The sequence below is a fragment of the Rhineura floridana genome, chromosome 14 (genome assembly GCF_030035675.1).
Source record: "Rhineura floridana isolate rRhiFlo1 chromosome 14, rRhiFlo1.hap2, whole genome shotgun sequence".
Taxonomy (NCBI): Eukaryota; Metazoa; Chordata; class Lepidosauria; order Squamata; family Rhineuridae; genus Rhineura; species Rhineura floridana.
The window spans coordinates 27,810,744-27,830,677 of NC_084493.1; the positions used below are offsets into that span (position 1 = coordinate 27,810,744).

A 19,934-nucleotide genomic window follows, 5' to 3' on the forward strand; every position below is an offset into this window, starting at 1 on the left:
AGAACACACTTGAAACACTTTTTGTAAGGATGTTACGCAGGAAATTTTAAGGAGAGCTTTGCACATACTATGGACTGCGAAAAAGACAAATAATTGAGTGTTAGAACAAGTGAAACCAGAACTGTCACTAGAAACCAAAATGATGAAGCTGAGGTTATCATACTTTGGACACATCATGAGAAGACATGATTCACTAGAAAAGACAATAATGCTGGGAAAAACAGCAGGGAGTAGAAAAAGAGGAAGGCCAAACAAGAGATGGATTGATTCTATAATGGAAGCCACAGACCTGAACATACAAGATCTGAACAGGGTGGTTCACGACAGATGCTGTTGGAGGTCGCCGATTCATAGGGTTGCCATAAATCGTAATTGACTTGAAGGCACATAACAACAGAATTCCAGTAACAGTCATTATAGGGAACCTTATAAAAGTGTTAAGAGCCAATCTTGTTCTTATTTTCTCTTTCCTTGTGTGAATTTGCCATTGACTTCATTTGCAGTTCTGGATAAATCTTTTAAAATACATGCACATCAACTACTGCTCCTTCAATACAAAAGGGTATCTTCCTTTCTTCCTTTGAAATAAAATAATTTGGCAGTTTATTTGCTAAGGAATGTGAAAAAAAATGACAATGTCATTGGTGCAGCTTAATCCCTACTTCAGTCAAAACAAAAGGGCCTCTGGCAAGGGTTCCTTTACAACTGGAAAGCTAGACCAAAGCAAGATGGTCATTTGGCGCCCTTGTCGGGATTTGTAATTTGATTTGATGGATGGTGTAGAGGGGAGTCAGCTGCATGACAAAAGGTTTGGGCAATCCTTCCTCCTTCCAAGGGCCACAAACATCAACCAGCTGCATTCAGCTAAGGAAGGATTTGGCCACAGGGAACAGACAGAGGCCAGTGCAGGAGCTGCTTGGGAAAGTGGTGATCTTTAACCTTCTCTCAGTTAGTAGCATTAAAGCAGGATCATACAACAGGGCTGGAAGATGTGAGAAAAGCGTTAGCTTTGAATCGGAGGCAGGTGCCTCAGATCTCCTTATCAAAAGTGTGAATGACTGCTTCACTAAATGGCTACTGCAGGCTTATGGACTAAACTGCATACGAAACTGAGCAAGGGTGGGGGAAGAAGAAAGGAGAAATGCAGGACCCAAGTTAAATTCAAGAAAGACACTATCTTTGATCTAATGTGTGTGCAGAGCTTGCTTCTCCTTGAAACTCGTCGCTATTAGGAGTTCCATGTTCTGGCTGCTGGGACATCTTTATTAATTTGAATACACAAACCAAACTCATTCCTTCACACTCAGGGAGGGCAGAGTAACATAAAAATATTTTTTTAAAGGAAACCAGTTAAGACATTATCAAGGACTCGTACACCTGCACATCTTCAAACGTGATACTGTGTGCCAGCAATACCCTACTGCCATTTATATAATCAGACCATCTCTATGCAAGAGAATAAATTACAAAAATTAGACATGAAAGTAGTGGGAGAATTTCAATCTCTTTGGGCATTCATAAACAGGCTTGAAAGTTGCTATGCTTTCATTAAAAAGTATCAGAAGTGAGACTCCAGAAAGAAGTTACAGTTAACTCATATGAAGATATGTCATCATCAGATTTGGGCTAAGAAGAGTCTGGTGGTGGGCAGATTATGATAGGTGTTTCATGTTTACAATTCATCCTGTTTTGCCTGTTCATTTCACTGGCGGAAGTGGGCCACCATTGCAAGTGGATCTTCTATCCTTTTCAGTTGACTCTGTATAATAACACACACCTGACTTTTGCATTTCTTACAACTTGCAGCCTCATTTTACAATAGCATCCCCCACTCTATTTCTGTCTAAAGAGAGATGTATCTGCCAAATCAAGGTAACACTTCATTCCAAAGTGGACTGTGGCCTATGAAAGCTTATGTTACCATAAAGTTTGGAGCACAAAATGCTGCAAAGAGAAGGATTAACAGACCACATAATAAACAGTTTGCTGCATCCAAATAGGTTGTGGTGTCAAACACGCGGAAAACCTTGGCCCAGTCAGTGGCAAATGTTCAATTATGGATATACATCAGGAATAGGAAGGGTTGTTTTTTGTCTATCAAGATCTACATTCCTTTGGGGTAATCTATCAGGGGCTGCATGGTGACGGTGGATGGGGTTGAGCAAGCAGTGGGTGGGGCCAGACCACAAAGCAGACAGAACCACCCCTTTTCTGCCACTCCCTTCTTTTTCTCCTCTTCTTCCTCCTGGACCAGTAGGCTATAGGGGGAGGGACAGATCCCTCTTGTGCCAGAAGTCTCAACTGATAGAATTCAGAGTTTTTGAAGTGATGCCAAGTGATGCAGGGTAACCATCCCTGCTATAAATAACTTATTTATGCATGGCTAATATTTTAAGAGTGAGGTGTTGATAAAGAAATGTTAAGCACGGTTCAGTTTGAAGAGAGATGCACAGATTATTTATTTAATCAAGTTTCCTATTTACATTTCACTTTCACATTTTGCTACTCTATGATAACAATTCACTCAACACATAAACAGCCTCTTCATAGAAAAAAACTGAAATATTCATTATAGAACAGTAGTGCATACATTATACTCCTGAAAAGCCAGCATGTATTTTAGTGTTACACTAAATGCTTGGAAGATTTGTTCATTTGAATTTAAAGTCAAGGGATGCACTCGTTTGATTCTAAAATTTTGGTTAGTAGTCATTTTGTAGTGTCCTGGACTTAATGCTCAACACACACTGGTGACAGACAAGCAGCCAAAAAAGAAACTGGTGTTGCAGAATTAAGGTAATAAACTTCCCTCATCCAACTTTGGCCAATTATTTCACCCAGTGAAGATCAGGACTCCACATGAAAGAATCAAATCAGTACAACATCTAACAGTAACTTACCCAGTTTAACTTTCATGCCAAGCTATTTTCTCCCCTTAATAAATGGTTTCAAAAATAGTATTTACTTGGTTACTGTCATATGTGGAAAATTGGCTAAAATAGTTGGGGGGGATCACAGTAATATGGAAGTACCAACCCTTTTGTCCATCACCAGTGTATGTGCTAGCTGTCCCAGTTTATGGAAGGTGCACTTTCAGCAAATTGATGTCAGCAAGGTAACTGCTGCAGCTGACCCAGCCAAGCCACCTTCTGGAGGGGGAAAAATGGAGTTCAAGCTTAGGTTTGCAGCTTCTTCTATGCGTAGGTTCCTCCTGTGATGAGCAACTCATAAGCAGGATCCCGACTCCTCCTGCAGAGCACAATGCAGGCACACAGCATGCCCAACAGCTGCAGAGAAGAACAGTAAACTGAGCACACAAGAGTATTATTCTTACCAGGTATTGGCTTATGAAAGCTGATCCACAGACACACAAACACATTTCAAGCTGTTCTTTTTCAGGAGGGTATTGCCAGACTTCTCTTTCAAGGTACTTTCTATACTGTAGATAAATACCCCTTAAAACCAATCCCTCATCTGTTCTGTACTTCATTCAGAATCAGAAGTGCTTGCACCAAGTATTTGCCACTCCCTTGATCAACAAAGGCTTGTTCTTACAATAGCCAGAGGTTTTAAGAATCAAGCCACTGTGAGGTTTTTGCTGGGCTGCCATGAGTTGAAGGGGTAGCATGGCTGCTGCCTGGCATATATAAAAACCTGCACACACATCTGGTTTTGGTACTTGGCAAAGTTCAAGATCTGTGGCTGTGGTACAAGCAGAACTTAATGCACGCAGACTCTACATGCATGCTACCACTCCAACTCACAGCAGGAGAAATAATATTCAGTGAGGCCTCACTTGATACTAACAAAGTATGTCATGTATTCTCTACCAAATAACTGTTCAGAGTCTAAGGTGTCCAGTTTGAACCGAAGCAGAGGCTGCAAAGAAAAATCTTCACAAAAAATATTTTACAAAGGAAGTAATGAAGAATTGGGAGTGCACTTGGTGCGGTCTCAATTCACCATTCAGTTTGGCCCCATGGGTTTACCTGTCCTACACCTGATGTCTGGTGATAGACAGGTGGGCATGGTTTGAGAAAAACCACTCCAAGGGCCACATGGGGATGCCTGATGGGTTCAACTATAACCACAGGCTGAAGGCTCCCCACTGCTGTTTTAAAGGTTGGCAACTGCTGGCCTGCTGGCTAATGCTAATGTTGGAGGAGTATCAACTGCAGACACCCCTTCCAATTTCTTGGAACAGTATGCAAGGGACAAAGACAGGGGATGGAGAATGATCCCTACTCTTGCTGGCATACTCTGGTCTGCCTTCTTATTTCCCCACCCAGCAGTTATGGGAGCATGCCAACAAGGGAAGTCTCCTGCTGGCATACTTCAGCCCCTGTACATCTTTGGTCACTTCCCAATTCAGGTAATGTGAAAGGGAAAGGAAGCACCTGGATGTACTGACAAGTCATTGTCGGGGTGGGGGGTGGGCTTGGCCTTCCCTATCTTATTCAGAGTGACAAGCTACTAACACAAGTAGCCAGCCAGTCAGCATTACACAGCATAAGGTACACAACACACACATCACTGAAGCAGAGCTTACAAAAAAGAACACCCATATAAAAACTGGGTATCTGTTTTTTCCCCCACGCAGTATATTGCGCAAACATAGGCAGGCATTTGGCACAGAAAAAACATTTACTGTTTAAAAACCCTCATAGTTCTATAGAAAAGCTTAGAATATTGAAGTGACTTACTGATGGCTCAGAAACAAGTTTGCAATGTCCTCTCACTGACCAGTTTCACATACTCTTCTCTATCAGTCTTCCACCTTTTGTGCCCTTTGTCACACCAATCCATTGGGAATGCATTCCAAATTATTTCCAGACTGACTTTCAAGAGGAAAATGCATGCACAACTAATTTCATCTGAATATCTGACATCCCCCAACTACACACAGTAGTTTTCATGACATACAGCACCAGTTTTTGTTCTGCTATGAGCAGATAGCTGCAGGAAACATGTTAAAGCACATGCCAAACTAACTGAAGGCTCAGGTAAGCCAGCTGAAACTATCCACGTTGAATTAGGATCATGATGGATTCCATGGCCTATCACACACCCAAGTCGTAAGAACTCTCAAAAGGCTACTATAGGAAGGAGGAACCTTTTCAGTGTACCGGAATTGGCTGCTCAACCAACCAGTTTTAGGAAGGGCACATAGTATAGTATGATTTGTCACGTCACATAGGTCAATATTTAAGGACTGGCTGATATTCTGGGCTGATATGCCTGTGTGTTTAGCCCAATACACTGTTTACCCAGCCTTTGAGGAAACAGTGTGCTGGCAATACCCGGAATGCCAAAACTGAGATGATGCAGTTTAAGAACTGCCACATATGGAAACAAGAATGCCATTTGAGTTCTTTTGTAGTCAGTTCTGCCTGTTAAACTTGGGTGAAAACAGTAGAGAGAAGATGGGGAAAGCTTTATGTAAGCAGTAGAATTAAAAATACATATTTTGAGTCTTACCTGAATGGCAGCAAATGCCAGTGCTGCCCAGATAACATACATCATGATTTCTTGTAGTTTCTTTACAACCAAAGCCTCACATCCCTAACAAAAACAAAAAAGCCAGTGGTACTGTTAAAGATACATTCTGGGACACCACCCTCTCCCAACTCTTTGGAAGTTAGAAACTACCGTTTTTGTGTGCATTGCTCTCCCTGGCCCCAATGGCCTGTGTACTCTTGCCAGGCCAAAGGCCACACCGGGCTGCTCTAAGCAATAACTGGATGGGCAGGAATGGAACAGCTGTCCTCCAGCAGTTGCATACAGAGCTCTTGCTCTAGAAGAGGGGCAACAGAGGCACTGGCATCAACAGCAAGTATTGGCACTTGCCAGCACGGTGCAGTGGACAGAACGCTAGACTTGGACCAGGAAACCATTTAGGTTCAGATCCATACTTACCTTGCTGGGTGACCTTGCACCAGGTCACCATCTGTCAGCCTAACCTGCTTCTCAGGGTGGTTGTTTTTTTATTACAAACCTTACAAAATAAGCAAAAGAGGCATTAACCTCAGCATAAAGGTCTGTGGGACGAGTCAAGCTTCCTGTACAATTGCTGATGGTGGCTTTACAGCAGCTGAGGGGGACACTGTTGTTTTTTGTTTCCTTGAACCAGTTTGTTGTCTCCCAGTCACTGTAGTTGTGGATCCCACAGCAGCACAGCTAGAAAAAGGAGAGAAAGGGTGAAGAATGCATTGGGTGAGTCAAGGTGTGCTCACTAAAAAGGATATGTATTTAGCAAAGCAAAAAGTCAGCACATCACTTTTCATAGCTGTTTTAGGTATCCAGAGTGACATTTTTTCGGCATGCCATAGTATTGTTATCCTCAAAGGTTCTCCTGGTGGCTGAACTCACTTTAAGAAAATGACAGACATTTTCCATCTATTACCTCCTCATACATCGCATCCATCTTCCTGCTTTACCACAGGGAAAATGGGACAATTTGTGGAAGCAAAAACTTTCTTTTAAATCTCTTTTATACACCACTGAAATTACTTGTTCCAAAGAACTTCATGTTTAACATGGACAAATGAAGGTGCCCTAAGTATTCCTTAATCCTACAAGGACAATCCCTGAGCCTCAACTGTATCACTGCATTCCCCTCCTAGATTGAATTGCAGGTGTTGGAAGCCATGATGAACAGCTTTACTCTCCAAGGCTGTCTTTTTGGCATATGATTTATACATGACCTAAATTAAGACCAGCTCAATAGCTCTTTCCACACTTTATTTCTAGAGTACGATATCTGGCAGCGAACTACTATGCCACCTTGTCTAGTGCTAGACAATTTTAACATGCTTTTAACTTCTATGAAACAGTCAAAAGTGTTCAGAATTCAGACTATGGTAACACATACGTCTGGACAACTTTTCCAGGCATGAAGCTGCCCTTTTACTAGCTAGCTATTGGATACCCACAACTGAGCTGACAGCAACTCTTTTGGCTTCTGCTACTGAAGATCCTTCAACTGGAGGTGCTGGGGATTGAACCTGGGATCTTCGGTACGCAAAACACATGCTTTGATGTTGAGATATGGCAGTATTCCCAGTGCCTCTGCCTACTTCCTCTGTCAAAAAAGGAGTAAAGACTGGATCCTCCAACTAAGTGGGATTCTCCTTGTAAGAAAGGAGTGGAATTTACTCTGATGCATAAAGCATGTATGAACAATACACATACACACTTCTAAATGAGTGACAGTACCAGTGTGCACAACCTAACTTAAGTTGCTTGCAGGCCAGAGATCTAGGCATAGTTCTAGTTGAGGTGGCAGGCCTGGGCTTTGCTAGATTGGGTTATAGATAATTTCCCTCCATGCAGAAAACAAGATTTCAGCAAGAACTAATCAACAGAAAGACTCCTAACAGTATCCCTTCTGGTATTGTTGGCTAAGGGAGAGAAGAGAGCTGCCTTATAAAATACAAGCCAGGAGCTGTATTGATGTAAATTCTATTTTCTTCCCTTTTCAGTAAGCAGGACAGCACAGTGTTTACATTGGCTCTCACCTGCCTCTGCACATAATCAATCGCCCGGCTTGCAGCATCCGGGTTAGTCCCATTATAGGCGTCATATACTTTCTTAATACTGTGATTGACTTCAGCCTCCACCTAGTAAAGCAAACAAATGTGAGTTAGAAGACTGCTGAGCCACTGCTCCCTTTACAAGTCTATTAATTAAAGCTCTATTTCTCTGTAACATCTGAATCAGGAGAGGCCGTGCAAGTCCTGGACCGCTGCCTGAACTCGGTGGTGGGCTGGATGAGGGCCAATAAACTGAGTGTGAACCCAAGCAAGACGGAGGCACTGTGGGTTGGTGGTTCCAGAGTTCAGATAATTGGTCAGTTGCCTGCTTTGGATGGGTTGTACTCCCTCTGAAAGAGCAGGTCCGTAGTCTGGGCGTGCTCCTGGATCCATCTTTGTCGCTAGAGGCTCAGGTGACCTCAGTGGCTAGGAGTGCCTTTTACCAGCTTTGGCTGGTAAGACAGCTGCTGCCGTTTCTGGAACAGGATAGCCTGACCACTGTTGTCCACGCACTGGTAACCTCCAGGTTGGATTACTGTAATGCGCTCTGTGTGGGGCTGCCCTTGAGGTTGGTCTGGAAGCTGCAACTGGTGCAAAATGCAGTAGAGAGACTGCTCATTGGGGTAGGGTATCGCCAACATGTCACTCCACTGCTGAAAGAATTGCAATGGCTGCCCATTTGCTACCGGGCCAAGTTCAAGGTTCTAGTTTTGGTGTACAAAACCCTATACAGCTCGGGACCAGGATACCTGAAAGATCGTCTTATCCCTTATATACCCAGTCTATCACTGTGCTCTGCAGGTGAGGGCCTCCTGCAGACACCATCTTATCAGGTTCGTTCTGCACAATATAGGAAACGGACCTTTAGTGTGGTGGCACCTACCCTGTGGAATTCCCTCCCCATAAATATTAGGCAGGCGCCATCTCTGCTATCTTTTTGGCGCCTTTTGAAGACATTCCTCTTTCAACAAGCCTTTTAAGTTGAGACCTATCCCAGTCTGTGTTAGAATTGCTTTTTAATATGTATTTTTAATATGTTTTTAACCGTTTTTTAAAAGATGTTTTTAAAGCTTTTTTCTTTTCTTTTTTTAAAAATGTTTTTAATGTTGTTTTGTTTTAATGTATTTTAAGGTCTGTTTTTATGATGTTTTAAAGTGTTTTTAGCATTTCTGTTTGCCGCCCTGGGCTCCTGCTGGGAGGAAGAGTGGGATATAAATAAAATAATAAATAAATAATGTGTACAAAAACAACTCCTGATTTAGTTGCATCCCCTACCATCTGAAGTGAGGCAGGTGGCAACTATGGAGGCGGCTTGTGTATGGAAATTCTCTTCCCAGAGACGCTTGCCTGATGCCTATATCGATATATTTTCAGCTCAAGACTAAGACCTTTATTATCCAAGGCTATTGTTCACAGTTCTGTTTTAATCTGCAAATCTTTTATTGCTTGCTTTATGTTTTGATGGTGCTGATTCTATTTTTTATTAACCTTGGGAACCATTGGTTGAAGGGCAGTATATAACTTAAAATTATTAGCAAATATTTTGGAAGTGGCAGCATATTTGGGCAAAGCAACACCAGGAAGTTAATGTACATTGCCCTTGCCCTTCTTGGCTTATTAAAGCTTGCAGAGGTGGTATGGCTGAGTGACCATGTGGTCAACACATCTTTGCGGAAGGGGAGTGTTCCCAGCCACCCTGAAAGAGGCGGTGATCTGAGAGCTCCTGAAAAAGTCCACCCTGGACCCACTTGGCTTGTGACAACTATCGTCCGGTGACAAATACCCCTTTTTGGGAAGGTGATCGAGAATTGTGGAGCAGCAATTGCAAGTACTATTGGACGAAACAGATTATCTTGACTCATTCATCAAATCTGGGTTCAGGCCTGGTTATGGGGCTGAATCGGCCTTGGTTGCCCTGATGGATGACCTTTATCAGGAGAAGGAGCGCGACCCTGTGATTCTTACTTGATCTCTCAGCGGCTTTTGATACCATTGATCATGGTATCCTTCTGGGCAGACTTGGTGAGATGGATATCAAAAGCACTGTTTTCAGGGACGGTTTCGGACAACAGCATTGGTAGTTGCCTTTTGACCCCTGGCAGTTGTTCTATAGAATGCCGCAGGGTACTACCTTGTCCCCGATGCTGTTTAACATCTATATGAAGCCCTTGGGAGCCGTCATCAAGGGATTTGGGGTGAGATGTCAGCAGTATGCTGATGACACCCAGCTCTATTTCTCTGTAACATCTGAATCAGGAAAGGATGTGTAAGCCCTGGACAAGTGCCTGGATTTGGTGATGGGCTGGATGAGAGCCAATAAACTGATTCGTAGTAAAATGGAGGCACTGTGGGTTTCAGACTCGGGGTAATTGTTCAACTGTCTGCTTTGGATGGGGTTGTACTCCCTCTGAAAGAGCAGGTTCACAGTCTGGGGGTGCTCCTGGATCCATCTTTGTTGCTAGGTGACCTCAATGGCTAGAAGTGCCTTTTACCAGCTTTGACAGTTAGACAGCTGCTTAAGATATTTTAAGGGCTTTGTCTCATTTGCCGCCCTGGGCTCCTTCTGGAAGGAAGGATGGGATAGAAATTTAATGAATAATAACAGTGATACATTCTTCAATTATATAGGCTAACCTCTATGCAGAATAGAAGTTGCTGCCCAGCTGCAAAAAGATAAGGGCCGTTTACTTGATGGTTCTCTTTTGGCCTTTGGAGTGTACTCTGGGCTGTTCGTACACTACTCTGTAAGCAGCCATACAGTACTCTGCAAGTGGCAAAATCAGAAGCAGGCTTCAGGTGTGTGCGCCTGCATGTCTCCCTTCAGATGTGAACACGTAAGCCTGCCTTTATTTGAACACAGCATCTCTCCCTATCCTTCTCAACCTGCTAAGCAGTGATATGAGTGCAGTCCATGGAGGTGGTGAAATGCTGAATGCTGCAGGAGACTACCCATATTTTGGTTAGGAGGCTCCCACAACCTGTTCAGACAACTCTCACACTCTAGAGTGTTTACGTGCAACAATATTGAAAGATCTCTAGTTCATGTTCCTCCTCCCCTATCAACCACACAAAGAAAGCAAGCTGTGATTAACAAATTTTGGGTGGCTTTGGGGGCCAATCAAAGGTCTGTCATCATTAGGACATGCCCCCATCCCAAGGGGTAAGATCTAGTTCCTGACCTCATGTTGCACCATGAGGGTTGGGGACAAACAGAAGCACCATTGTGGTTCCCCTCCAGTTCTAGCGGTGGAAGCACAGAGGTCTTTTCTACCTTTGGTAGGCAGTTGGAGCTCCAAGACAAGGCCTTAATGCTTCCATTATCCTTCTCCAGCTTTAACACAGAGAGTGAAGACAGATGTTTCTTTTGGCTCTGTTTGCTCCCAGCAAGTGCATATTCCTTCCCTTTTGTAGCTACAGTCCTGGGAGAAACAACTGGGCTTGTCTTATTCACCAGACCTCTCACCATGGTGAGAGTACAAGCAAGATTGTTGTACCTTGAATGCAAGACCCAAATTGGAACTGACTGCAATTGATTTTGCCTGCAATTTGGGGACTGTGGCCTGTACCTGCCTTACAGCTCTGATCTTCCCAGACCATTAGCCATGCTGGCTGGGGCTGATGGGAGTCCAAAACCTCTGGAGGGTAAAGGTGGTCTACACCACTGGTCTTGGTGTAGCTGGTTGGGACTCACTACTAGATCACAGCCTGATCTAAATGGTCACAACAGCACCACTACCACTAGACAAGTAAGGTGCAAAAGAATTAAGAAGTGGGTCCTCAAATGCATGTTTGGACTGATGGTAGGTCCTATGTTGGAAAAGGTTCAAGACTATTGGGCAGGGAGGAGGCCAACACCAGACATTTACTCTGCAACTCTCAAGTCTTTTCTAGTCTTCTCCACCTCTACCCCCTCCCCAACCAATCTACTTATATCAAGGCAAAAGGTTTGGGAATTTTTTGAACCTGAAATCTATATACAGTAGAATCTTGCTTTAATGTGGGAATCGGGGGACAAAGGATGCGCCTGCATTAGGGCTTCCACATTATAACAGAAGCTATACTCTGTAAACAGTATTTTACTCAGGGGACATTGTCATACCTATGGTATATCTGAATTCATGGTTCAGTGAGCAGTGTTATAGTGAGGTTCTACTGTATTTAGGTTTTATCTGTCAAGATAATAAATTTTAGTATTTGATTTACAAGCATTTATAAACAGCTTAATATTTTAAAATCTCTGTGGTATAGAAACCAAATAAAATAATTCAAACAAAAATGCAACCTAACAACCCAACCCAAACAAGAAAACAGAAGCATAAAAGCATATAAAAACCTCATGACCCCAAATGCACAAAAACAAAGGGACCAAGAAGAGTTTCAGGCCTCTCAACAGGCCACAAATTATGTACAATATTAAAAAACAAATTCTAATACATCTGCCATACAGTAATCTAACTCTTTAAAAATAGCAGAGTTCCTGCAGGCCTAGCCCAGAGTGTTAACAAAAAAAATGGAAATTTCTAGATAGACCAGATAGAATGCCTTAAAAACCGCAGGCAGGTCTATCATAGTAATTGTTATCTATACTCATCCAACTTCTTTGCTTCTTCCTTATTTCTCTCTAGCTCTTTATCTCTTTGAAAATTTTAATTACTTTTCTTAACATGTGTCCACTTTATTGTTACATCTATCATTCTCATCCGATAGCCTCCTGCAATTTCGCTTATCAAAACATAATTCTACAGAATCCTAAACACAACTAACTGCAATATTTAGTAATTTAGAAGAGGCAATTAATTACCTTTGCTCTGTAGATATAACCTAGAACAACCACCACAACTTCAGTGATAAAAACCAACAAGAGGATGATAACAAACTGCAAGAAAAAAAAATTTTTAGGTAGGCAACTTACAGAGTTTTGTGAAAATATAGCTGTTCTGTTTACTGGTTACACCTGGATAACCCAATAAAGTCCTCTGCTACCAGTGAATGCACTGACTACCCATTGTGTTAAGAGAGTCAACTCTTTTGTTAATTTGAGGGACCAAATGCACCACTTCAGAGGGACCTAAATAGCTACTCAAGATTCAGGTAAGCACTTATGTGGCAGTCATTCCATGGTAATTCAAGTTTATATCCATACAAGGATTTGCAGTCAAACTGTTATCTGCTTACAACCCAGATAACTTTAATATTCATGTTCAATAGTCTTAGGTATACTTTTGGCCCAACTAAATTGGAAGCTAAATGTCGTACCTGAGAAAGTACCATGTAAAATTTTTAAAGTGGGGAAAGCTGCATTTTCTTACATTGCACCATCTTGCAATATGGTAGTTTCAAAAAGGCTGCCTGGAGGTCATATCCAATGTTAGCCATACTTAGAGAACACCTACTTAAATTAATGGATGTAACTAACTTAGGGCCATTAATTTCAATGGGTCTATTCTAAATAGAACTTTGCTGGATACAGCCATGGCTTTTTTATGCTCAGGATGACACAGCAAGAATGATCCCCTGCTGCCCTTGACTAGCCATTCATCTATCTCAAGGAGGAGAGGAGAGAAGAGGGGGAAAAGGGGGTTAAGGAGGCCTCATTTACCTACCAGGAAGATGAGGCATGATAAAGATGGTGCCTAGGCTGGTCCACAGTGTGCTCAGAAACTGATGTTACTACACTGGTTGTTTGGCCTATCCACCCATCTTCATTACTGTGGCCTCAAAACAAATGAGTGTCTCATCCTGACTGGGTGCCTGCCACATAAGCTGGGGGAAGCATACCCTTAAGTTACCCATCACACTTGAATGTATTCACAGATTAATCTCCAAAGGAACTGGTAAAAATTGGAGTTCAGTGCTTTGCTATCCAGGCACATTTTAGAAGTACTTACATAAACAAACATTTAAAAGGGAATTATGTCAACTGCAGTTTTTCATACTGTGAGGAAATGATAGGAAAATAGAAATCTGCATTATACTGGGTTAGAGCAGCCCAATACTCTCCAGGATCTTAGGCAGATCTTATCACCAGCTGTCTAATTCTTTTAACTGGTGATGCCAGGGATAAAAAATGGGACCTCCTGCACACACTTTACCACTGAACTACGATCCATTAGATGTCAACGTTAATAGGACAAGTCAGTGTCAAGTATAGCATACTACTTTATTCAATATTCACTAACCAAAAGGACCCGATTTAGCTCCAAATGGTAAATATCAAGATGCAATTATTTTATGATAGATAGAATTTACAGCAACTACTGGGCTCCATAGTATACTGGCAGTTCTGAGGAAACATCCATCAGTACATCAAGCAGAAAACCCTTTCCAAACATAAGACTTACTGTAGCAAGTCCACAGCGGCTTTCCCGGATTGTGGCACAACAGCCAATCAGACCAATGATAAAGAGAAGTGTCCCTACTGCTATGATAACCACTGCAGGGATGAGTGTATAAACATCTTCAAAGAAGTGATCATAGTCATCATACGTGATGAAGACATAGGCTCCCACATAGCATAAGATACCTGCTGCTGCCTGCAAAAACAAAAAACACAGTCAGGAGATCAGCGTTCCTTTTTATCGTAACACTTTGTTTTGTGTATTTGTGCAAAAATACACACAGAGGTTTTCAGGCTTTTGCTCAACAAATATTTATTTATTTATTTATTTATTACATTTATACCCCGCCTTTCTTTTCATGATAGAAACCCAAGGCGGCTTACATATGGTTCCCAGGCAGTCTCCCATCCAGGCACTGACCAGAGCTGACCCTGCTTAGCTTCAGCAGGGAGATGGCCTTGTGTGCCTTCAGACCATAGCCTGGGACCATGCAAAATATTCTGCGGGGTGGATTTCTCTGGGTGACCTTGGGCCAGTCACTGCCTCTCAGCCTCATGAAAACCCTATTCATAGCGTCGCCATAAGTTGGAATCAACTTGAAGTCAGTACCTTTTACCTTTAACAATACAAGCTTTGTATACTTTGGACACATAATAAGACATGATTCACTAGAAAAGACAATAATGCTGGGAAAAACAGAAGGGAGTAGAAAAAGAGGAAGGCCAAACAAGAGACAGACTGATTCCATAAAGGAAGCCACAGACCTGAACTTCCAAGATCTGAACAGGGTGGTTCATGACAGACGCTCTTGGAGGTCACTGATTTGTAGGGTTGCCATAAGGTGTAGTTGACTTGAAGGCACATAACAACAACACCACAAGCTACCAGTTAAGCATGAACCACAGTAAGCTTCAGCATGAGACACTATTAACCGTCACACACACAAACCTTTTAAAGATCAAGCTGATAAGCATTTCCTCCTTGACAATTAGATATATTTTCTAGCAGAGGCAAAATGCACCAAGTCCTTCCTCTTCCAATATGAGAAACTGATACCACCCAGGAAGCAGAAATGCTGTGTTGATTATTACTTATGGCAACTGCATCTAATCTTAAGTCACTGCCAACAGAAGCAAACTACTCCAAGAGCAAGGGCAGAATCTGTTATTGATATTCAAATATCTCCATCCTGAACGCACATTTTGTGGCATCCATTTTATTGCCCAAATCCATCAAACTACTCAAACTGCTGCTTGTCCTATTAGTGAAAACAATTTCCATTTCCAATTACCAGGTGCATATTGCTGGTGCAAGTTTTGCAAACTTCCATACATATAAATCAACTTGGAGCAGCTTTCACATAGCCCCAAACGTATCAATCTGCATAGGATCTCATCTTATCCCACATCTAACCATACTCGGAAAAGCCATCAAGCCTCTTTCTGAAAATTTTTCACTGCATGCACTAGAGAAACTCCATTATTTTTACTGCCTTCAATATATGGCACTGCAGGACTCAAGCACAACTTTTTGGCCAGCATTCTTTGGTGTCTGGCATTAATATGAGACATTATTCTTTTAGACAGGTTTGGCTGATGGTGATGTTTCCAAATCTATGTTCTTCATGACAACTTTGATAAGTGAAGGCAGGAGTTGTGGAGCTGAGTGTGTCCTGAATTTTAGAGAACCAGCTCAATAAGAACTGACCAATACAAAGACCCATTATTCTGAAGAATAGTACAAGGTGAGGTTGGGCAAAAACCAAGTACGGAGAACAGTTCTTCTGTGTATATGATCATTCACAACAGAGATCCCAAGCAATTGCATACACAAAAAAGTATTTTTTTCACATCTATACCACAAACCCAGTTCTCTACATCACTCTGGCTCCCCTGCAAACTACCTGGTAGCTCCTATATGCAGACTTCTCCAATTCACTCAAAACTCAGATGCTGCAGGTACTGTGTGCTTCCAACTGTCAAGTTCTATGCACTGATACTGCAGATTACTGCAGTGCTGCTCCAGAAAATAAGTACAAGAGCTATCAACCTCCGACACTTGCATCCTGCCATCAGAAGCTGATTTAGTATTATCTCCACATTCAACTGTCTCAGGCTCCCCAAAATGTAAACTAGGTGGACAGAAAGCTCAGTCTAATTTATAAAGACAGAAAGGAAGATAATTGTGATGAATGATGAATACCCAAAAGAAAATACAATCCTGACTTCCGGGAAGGGTGACTTCGCTTGTGCCTGCTTTTGGGACGGGCTCCCGCCTCAAAAGAAGCTTATTCAGATATAAATCAGTCAGAACATTTTTTTTTTTGACTGATGAAATTTCTCCCGGGCAGGGAGAAACGTAGAGATCAACCTCAAAGCCTGTTTTTGTTGGGAGGACTGGATTTCATTAATTTATGAGATAAGGTCCAGCCAACAATGCCGGACGGACTTTCTAACAAGCTCTATCTGCTTAAGCGATACGTTTATCTTTTCTTCAAAGAGAGAACGGACTAACAGGCAAGCACCCTTCTTTCTATTATTTTTTTTACTTGGTTTAAATTGTTGCAGCAAAAGGAGATTTGTCAGATTGATCGGCTTTGGACAACTTCTGGGTGAGATATAGCTCTTCTCTGTTATTCACGAAATTAACAGCTTATCTCTGTTTCTGTCGCAAAAAGCTGTCCTGGAAGTGCATTCTAAAGATAATAAACAGAAGAGGGATTTCTATTCCTGATTTCTATTCCGAGGAATATTATATTGTCTGGGACTATTCTTTTTTTGGTCTATTTTATTTTGACGAATCTGCTTCTTCACGACGCCACTAACTGTTTTGATGCTGGGAACTAAATTTGTTTTGCATTCTTGCACAAGAGATAAGGCAGGTTGCTCTGTTTATACTGTGATGTCATCAAGCCTGGAATATTAACCCAATTGTTGCTGAAATAAGAAGTGGTTCTTCTTTATTTTTGTTTTGCTTTGTTTTCGTGGTTTTAAAAATGGCAATCAAGAAAGTGGCTGAGAATCTGGAAGTAATTATGTTTCAGAAAATAATGGATGAGATTGAGATAACGAAACAAACCCTGCGACAGGGTAGTAAGGAGCTGAAAATTGAACTGAGCAAAATGACGCAGGAGCTTAAAGAAATAGGGGACCCTGTGAGAGAGGAGAATGAGATCAGAGATGAGAAAAGAAAAAATAAAGGGAAGATACAAGCCCTGGAGATTGGAACAAATGTGGAATTGGAAAAAGATCTGGAGTTTATGGATTTTAGAAATAAAATCTACTGTTTGGAATTTAACGTTATCTCTGAAGAAATTAATGAAGATATTAGAGATAAAGTTATCAATGGCTTGGATAATCTTCTGGACTGGAATGATGTGATGGAGCTTGATATAGAGAAAATCTATGGAATTAACTGCAGCCATGTGACAATGGAAAAACTCTTAAGAGATGAGCCAGTGCATTTTGTAAAAAAGAAGAACACAGATATGACTTTACAACAGTATTTCAGCAACTTATTCAGAATGGATGGCAAGAAAATATTTGGGATAGAGGAAATTCCCATCAGACTCTTATTATATGACTATGGCTACAACAGCAAGATTATTATGGAATACTGATAATGGAAGATTGGACACTGAAATTACTGGACTTAACAGGACTATTGAAGATGGAAGATGGAACTAATAGGGATAATGGAATAATGGCTATTGAAATTATTGGACCTAACAGATTCTGATGAGATGGATTAATCGAAATGTTTATTTGGACTATGGTTATGACAATAAGATTATTATAATTATTAACGAGATGGATTAATTGACATGTTTATTTGGAGAAAAATTGATAGATATATTTCTTAAAGAATTGAAACCTCTCTTTGACTTTTTGTGGAAAGAATAAAGTAATGTTTATGAGATTTGATGATTAATTAAGATAACTACTGGAGGAAAGTGATTTTATAATATGATTTAAGAGACAGGAATGTTATATATTGTAGACCTATAACTGATTTGATATGTGACAAATGGGAAGTCAACATTTTATTTTATTTTATTTTTTTGTTTAATCATTTTTGTTTTGTTTTTTGTCTTTGAATGTTTTATGATTTTGTTTTCTATGTTTTATGAAAATTTGAATAAAAATTATTGTAAAAAAAAAAAAAAGAAAATACAATCCTGAAATAATCTTACGATGCTTATGTTTTTATGTGGCACAAGTACTGTAATGGCACAAGATACTATAATGGTGTGAACCTGAGTCAATGCTGCTAAGTATGTGCTACTATTACACATTTTCAACCATACTAAATGGTGCTTAATTTTAAAACAGCATTGACTAGATCTCAGCCAGTATGTTTCAGATTTGCAGAAAGATTTCACACTAAACACGTACTTTCTTTTCACCAACCTGAATGGCATATCCACAGACTGCTTAAAACAAGGACCGGTGAGAGCCTGATTCATATGAGGAGAGGAACACAGCTCAGTCGTAGAGGACAGAATTTGCATGAAACATTCCCAGGATCAATCTCCAATACTTCCCACTGAAAAAAGATTCAGCCATAGCTAATGGGAAAGACCTCTGCCCAAGACCCTGGAGAGATGCTGCCATTCAGAGAAGACAATACTAGGGAAAAAAACAGATTGACTTGGTATAAAGCAGCTTCTTAAAAGCTTACCTAAATTAATAGAACAATTATGTTTTACTCCTCCTCCCCCAAGTAATATCCAATGGCAAGCTCTTGGGAGGGAGCAGAATGATTGTAGCTGTTATCAGCGACCCCCTGGAGCATCACCGATAGGTGCTAATGGGCAGGAGACTCCACATGGGAAAAAGCATTCCAAGGTACAATGAGCCAAGACCATACAGGGTTTTGGAGGCAACAATCAGCATCTCAAACTGAACCTGAAAAATGACTGGCAGTCACAAATATACCAGTGCAAACTATTTTGCGATCTTGGCAACAAGCTAACCCTTAAAATAGAAAGAACAGAGATTATGGCAGACCAGCATGTAGGTCATATTGGGCCATGTACTAGATCACTTCAAGCAGCCACCTTTAAATTTTTACCCAAGGTGTGAGTAAAACTATCTTCCATCAGAAGACACTAGTAGTTCTTAAAAACACACAATCAGCCTATTAATTTTATAAATGTGAAGGAAGAACACACATTAAATAATGTGTTCCCTCAGAGAGGAAGCCAGGTCTCATGGTGCCGTTCAGATGGCCAGGTTTGTAGAAAAGAGGTCGAGCATTTTGAAGACAGGGATACTTGAATTATACCTTTAACACTGCAGGGTGCACAGAGGGGCAAGATCTTACCTTTCCCACCGTAAAAGCCAAACTCCTACAGGTAAGTAGCTTTGGCCGCACTACCACCTTGGTGCGTCTGAATTCTGTCTCAGTCGGAGCCCAGTATACTTGAGAGAGTGGCCAACCTTGCAGATCTTTTCTTCTGGAGCTATGTGTTCCATGGAGGTCCTTGGATCTCAAGAGGAGCACATTTTCAATGACAGTCTTGCATTTCTGGAATGTCCTCCCAAGGGAGCCCATCCAGCGCAATACTTTAAGGAGCATAGTCAAATGCCTTGCAAGTGCACCCACAAAGTTACTAGCCCTAGCTTTCCTGCCTACGGTATGCCTATAAGTGGTAACTGTGGGCGAGGGTAGGGAACATCTGCCCAGGGTCCAATCTTGGCTGACCAGGTTTTCCCATTTGCCTCACAAGGCCGTATTGGGCAAGCCACACCCACACCAGACATCATGCCATCTTTGCACAGCTTCCAAAGCACCCAACAATCAGCTGGTTGTCAGGAGCCTTTGAAGCATTGTGCAAAGCAGGAACCCAATGCTAAGCAATATTTATTTCCCCATACACTGACTGATGGGAACGAAGGGCAGTCCTGTGTGTCCTGTGTGTCCTGTGTGCCCAAGAGCTACCTGCTGGAAGCTCTCTCATTCACCGAAACCTGCTCAGTTTGGCTGTGCTTTCAAAGCATGCAGCAGTGAAAGAGCTTCTGAAACAAGGGAAAAAAACTTGATTTTAGCAGTGCCTTGTTGC

General features: G+C 41.5%; 1 protein-coding gene across 1 annotated transcript in view; it reads right to left on the reverse strand.

The window, feature by feature from the left end:
- Window positions 1–2,429: 2,429 nt before the first annotated feature.
- Window positions 2,430–19,934, reverse strand: part of TSPAN3 (tetraspanin 3) — a 30,180-nt gene continuing 12,675 nt past the window's right edge. Inside the window, exons 2-7 of the mRNA XM_061595785.1 lie at window positions 13,874–14,065; window positions 12,334–12,408; window positions 7,518–7,619; window positions 6,025–6,177; window positions 5,479–5,562; window positions 2,430–3,287 (exon numbers count right to left, since the gene is read on the reverse strand). Coding sequence (XP_061451769.1) covers window positions 3,195–3,287; window positions 5,479–5,562; window positions 6,025–6,177; window positions 7,518–7,619; window positions 12,334–12,408; window positions 13,874–14,065 — 699 coding nt within the window. The 3' untranslated portion in view covers window positions 2,430–3,194. The remainder of the gene's footprint in view (window positions 3,288–5,478; window positions 5,563–6,024; window positions 6,178–7,517; window positions 7,620–12,333; window positions 12,409–13,873; window positions 14,066–19,934) is intronic.